Below are 5,590 nucleotides of genomic sequence, written 5' to 3' on the forward strand. Positions count from 1 at the left end.
GAAAGGAGTGAAAGTTACCTATTTTTTTCTTTTTACGCGTGTGAACAGAGTGTATGGCACCATGGTCTCATATTAATCAAGCTGGGCAGAGTCACAAACCGCCGTGCTTCTACCTGGTGTCCAAGCTCCTAATCGCTCTCCTCTTTGTGACATTTTTAGACAGAGGTGCAATTTCAAACACAGGAAAAAGGGAGAGTAAACTAAGAGCAGGCAGAACAGCGATTGTAACTCACTGAGGACTAATTTATCCTTTGCGCCAAGATTAGAATACAACTGAATTTAAGCTCTGCAGGGACAAAGACAGGTGTTGAAGAGAAATCTCTTCGGCTCATTCCTGTGAAATAATGAGGTGTTTGTTGACACTTGAGTTCCAGAAGGTAAAAGAGCGAGCGAGAACAAATGTGTAGGAGAAGCAAATATTTCTACTAATAACAGTGTGTACATCAAAAAAAGAAAAACTAACATCACTGTTTTTAAGTTGTTGTTTTTTTTTTTTCAATAACTTTTCGAACTTATACCAATATGAAAAATGTGTGTGTGTCTTCCATGAGGAACGTAATGAGCGGCAAAACATCTATCAAATCAAAGGGAGGAGCTCAATATTTCTTTGAATGTGACATTCAGTCATTTTTTCTTGGTTGTTGCACAGATAAAACACTTAAATTAATAAAGATGGAACTTGTTCTATTGTTTGGAATCTGCAACTTCTTCCTTTTTTCGTTGACCTCTTAGGTCAGATATTTTATGTCTATTGCAAGATAGATAGATAGATAGATAGATAGATAGATAGATAGATAGATAGATAGATAGATAGATAGATAGATAGATAGATAGATAGATAGATAGATAGATAGATAGATAGATATGGGTGGGATAGAAATATAGAACATTAATCAAAATTGGTTATTGGAACATAATATTGGGTCATGGAAAAATTAGGTCAGTGCTGGATAAGACTCGTGATCCTGTGGATGATCACGTGTATCCAAACCTCCCAAAGAAAAGAAAGAAAAATCTTTGTTGTACTCTCTTGTATTGTCATATGTGGCAGATTTTGACCCATAAAGTTGAGTTTATCCATTTTCTTTTTTAAATAGCAGATGAGGAAAGTGTGAGTCAATGATGAAAATGAGTTGAGGGTTAACCACACACGTCTGATCAAAGAGAATATAGACACTTTAATAAAATATAGGATACATAATTAATAATACAGTAGGTCTATGTACAGTAGAACTGTATTCTAATTAAACGTTTAACCATTGACACGAACACTGCGCTTTACAGTCACACTGGCCTTACTTTGCACAGAAATGTGAAATAAACATACATTTAGAGTACAAGAGCGCGAATGTTTAATGAAAAAGGGCCAAAAATGTAATCAAATGAAGGGTAATAATAATAATAATTAAAAAAAAAAAAACTACTGAGCCTGCCGGTGTTTTAATTACACACAAATCATGCTCCAGGCCCACCACGCAGGATTGTTAGATCTCAAAATTTAACTGTAGAAAAGGATCTTCGATAATTATGCATCTTACGACATACATGAAGTCATGAATAATGTTTCTATTCATCCCGACATACATTACACCTAGTTTACATTCAACAAAGACCCCTACAGTGAGGGCTACATTCAGCAAGACTCTTTTTTATTCATTTATCTATTTATTTCTTCTTTTTTTTTTTTTTTTTTTTTTTTTTTTACTTTCCAGAAAAAAAGACTTTACGTTCAGAATACTCAATACGCAGATAATTTATTTTTTTTTTCATAAAATCTTGAATCCTTTTAAACAATATTGTCTTTCAGGCTTTAACAAACACGGTCATATGCACCTTGTAACTGTAACTGTAGCCCATGTTGAGATGTGAAGCGGAAGGCAACCAAACGGGCCTTACAACAACAAAACCAACGAAAGCTGTCCATATTTCTCTACGCAAGATCCAATGGGACGACTGAGGACGTCTCAAAATATATTTCATACAACATTCACAAAAGTACAGAGAGTTACAGAGAAACAGCTGTAAATTTCAGGCAACAGATTGGAAAATAGAGGCCCACAAATTCTAAGCTGCCCACGTGTGCCCCATGAGGATCTCAGAGAGACGGGACGTTATTACACTGCTTTGGTTGGAAAGAGTCCACGCCGCTGTGGCATGTGTACCATCCGTTAACAATACTTTTCTGAAAGGGAGAAGAGGGGGAGAAAGTCCGTGAGCTCTGGGCAAACGTGTGACCTGTCTGGCCGCAGGGGTACTGGGAGGACTGGGACCTGTAGCTGCCTCTCTGTAGCAACAAAGGGTCCAAGAGGGGCTGTGACCTGTGCGTGGAGTAGTCCAAACTGCTGTCAAACGTGTGATGGAAACGTGACCTCAGGGTCGACTCGTCTCGACTCTCGGGGGACAGGGGGACATCTTGGGTGGAGCTGGGTGGATGAGGGGAGCTGATCTGGGTTGCAGACCTGCCCTCCGCGATGTGACCCTCGTCACCAGGACGCGCATCGCAGTCTTTGGCGACGTGGGCCTTGTTGCAGTGGAGCTTCATATGCTTCCGCAGGGAGCTTGGGTGGGTGTAGCACTTGTCGCAGCCCCTGACCTTGCACATGTAGGGTTTATCACTGGAGTGCACGTGAGAATGCTTCTTCCTGTCGCTGCTGTTCGCAAATCTCCGGTTGCAGCCCTCGAACTCACATTTAAAAGGTTTTTCACCTAAACGAGCAAAGAGAGAAATGGCGACGAAAGTGTTACGAAAAGTGCTTGCAGGCCTGCGCATGCTGTGCCAGGCCATCACAACTACTACTGATGGAGCAAGCCATGAGTGTACAGTCCATATAGTTATGCTGTATGACATGTGAGACTAAAACGTCTGATCTTTCACTTTATGGCCACTAAATAGACAATATCAGCCACCTACATTTTTCAAGCTATAAAAGCTAGTTGTGACTAACACGCAAAAACGTGAGTCTGAGTCACTCATATACAGTTCAAACTAGTTGTTGAGACTTTGGTGCAGTTGTCATTGCAACAAGTGCTGCAGTTTATCTGCGCAAAGGCTCCTGTTAAACACATTAACCCGCAACGGTAACTGCAGTCATTTATTTGATCTCATTCAGTTAGCATGCAGTGAAATAGATACTTCTTCTGGCACAGAATTGCCTACAGATGCTCACCACAGTGTGTCTCTCTGCACACATTATGTGCACAAAAAAAAATCGAAGGTAAAACCTGTTTAATGTCTGTGAATGTATCCTTTTTTTAAAATAAATATCTGGTTTTCCAACACAATTCGCCTCCCTGACAATCACACTACGCATGTGCAGCTGTGTGATAGTAAATGTCATTTAAGGTCTCTTTTTTTCTGCTGCTTTCATCAGTAAAACCAGTGAGGTGGAAATAAAAAGGATGCCCAGAGAGTTTCTGTTTTTGTCCAGTTTGAGAGCAGTTCGATTCCCTCTAATTATGGAATACCTCCATTTCACTGCAAAAGGGCAACATCATATTTATCATTATATCATCTGTGAAAATAAGAATTAAATGTTATTGCACGGCAATTAATTTTCAAAATGTGACGTCTGTATGTCTGCTCATATTTGCTGTGTAGAAAAAAAGGCCACGTTGTAAAGTGAAATTCATTTTATAACATGGCTTCGCGGTGCTTCTTTACATCTAGTATCAAGGAAGCCAGATGTAGGCGGAACAGATCACCTTTTGAAACGTTCCAAATTTTGTTTATATCTAAAGCAGCCTCTTTACTCAGTTCTACTCCTTACTACATCACGACTGCATCACGGTGTGGTGTGCTCTGTTAGAGCTCCTGAGCGCAGCAGATGAGTCCCTGGGAGGCAGAGGCAGCGTAACGGCTACGTCACAGCTCCCCGGTGTCCCGGCATTTATTTAATAATATCACTGAATGAAGTGAGGGAGGCACCCAAAGCACCAGGCCTGCTGACTACACGCCGTTTGCAGCTGCCTCAGTAGCTCTCATCTGTGGATCCTGAACGGAAAGCACACGTTTTTCTCCTGCGGAGCCATTCAATAACGGCAGAAAGCAGCACGGAAAGCCGTGCACACAAAACTTTGATGGCAGTGTCGAACAAAACTACACCAATGGCATGATCTAATAATGATGATAATAATAATAATAATAATAATAATAATAATAATAATAATAATAATAATAATAATAATGATTATAATAATAATAAACAGGACGTATACAAAAAGTACATGTTGGAAAATAAATCAATTAAAAACATGTTCACTCTGCAAAAAACAATAATACTGGCCACGTTATCATTGCTATAATAATAACAATAACAATATATTACAATTATTATTGTTGTTGTTGTTTTATTATTTTACTATTATTTTTCAGTCATTATTATTATTATCGCTAGTGTTAGAATAACATTGCGAACTAACCTGTGTGAGTCCTCTTGTGGATCTTTAGATTCTCTGATCTTGCAAAAACTTTCTCACAGCCGTGAAATGGGCAGGGAAAGGGCTTTTCCCCTGTGTGGACTCTGACGTGGTTCACCAGCTTGTATTTGGCTTTGAAAGGCTTCTTCTCTCTCGCACAATTCTCCCAGTGACACACGTATTCAGAGTGCTCGGGTCCTCCGACGTGCTCCACCGTCACATGGGTGACAAGTTCATACATGGTCCCGAACGCTCTGGAGCAAGGCAGCTTCCCAGCCCCCTCTTGGACGTCAGTCCACTTGCACACCAGCTCATGCTTCACTGTCTGCTTAGAGCACCTGAGGAAAGCGTCGCCTCCTCCACGCTGAATGGCCATGTTCAGGGGTTTGTACAGACCCAGGAATTGCGTGACAATTTGCTGGCTGTTTCCCTTGGGGTTGATGGTTTGGCCATAAGGGTGAGTCCGGGTGAGGAGGTCGCCAGGTAGACCCAGCATCATCTGGCTGCCGAGGTCTCGAGACGCGTCCGTGGAGACGTGGGCCTGCTCCTGATAACTTGTGAAAAAAGTATGGCTTCTGTTGTCTCTGCAGCCAGCAAAGTCACGATACCTTCCAATCCCGCCATGTTGGTTAGCTCTTGATGCCAGTTGATCGGTGACGGGTGGCATGCCGGCTCCAGAAAGATTGGCTCCAATGATAATGCCCCTGGGGCTGTGCTCTAACCGGTGACTGGGGTATCCAGAGTCTGAAAAACTGGGAATCGAATGGTCAACATATGCACTGGACCTCGTCTCTGGGTAGTCTCGCAAATTGTGCGAGGGGCAGAGTTTTAAGGAACTGCCAGTGGGGTGTCCCATGTGCTCTCCTGCCAAAGGTGGCAGCACCACGCTGGGTTCAGTATTGCTCTCCCCGGGGTTGACGCAAGAGAGAGGGCAGCCACTAAACCTGGAAAGGCTTGTCATGTTTTGTTGTGAGTTTGGCTGTGAGTTTGCAAAATCAACCAGTTCGGCACTCAGGCTACACCTACAAATTCAGTGTCCATTTTCCGTGCTGTTTATCATCTGCATGTGAAATTCTTGGCCGTGAACTTCGCAGAAGTAGGAAGCAGACTCAATTTCGTTAAAGTTGGTGTGAGTCCCATGCCGCTCACTTTGCCCTCTTGATTTGTGGCAATA

The 5,590-nt window shown here is 41.9% G+C and overlaps 1 protein-coding gene across 1 annotated transcript; it reads right to left on the reverse strand.

Moving 5' to 3' along the window:
• Window positions 1-2,038: 2,038 nt before the first annotated feature.
• Window positions 2,039-5,377, reverse strand: zic6 (zic family member 6). The gene is made up of 2 exons (XM_075480690.1): window positions 4,420-5,377; window positions 2,039-2,706 (listed from the first exon to the last, which is right to left on the reverse strand). The coding sequence occupies exons 1-2, from the start codon at window positions 5,375-5,377 to the stop codon at window positions 2,096-2,098; spliced, it is 1,569 nt and encodes a 522-aa protein (XP_075336805.1). The 3' UTR covers window positions 2,039-2,095.
• Between the last annotated feature and the right edge of the window lie 213 nt (window positions 5,378-5,590).

Source organism: Odontesthes bonariensis, chromosome 13, assembly GCF_027942865.1.
Source record: "Odontesthes bonariensis isolate fOdoBon6 chromosome 13, fOdoBon6.hap1, whole genome shotgun sequence".
NCBI classification, from domain to species: domain Eukaryota; kingdom Metazoa; phylum Chordata; class Actinopteri; order Atheriniformes; family Atherinopsidae; genus Odontesthes; species Odontesthes bonariensis.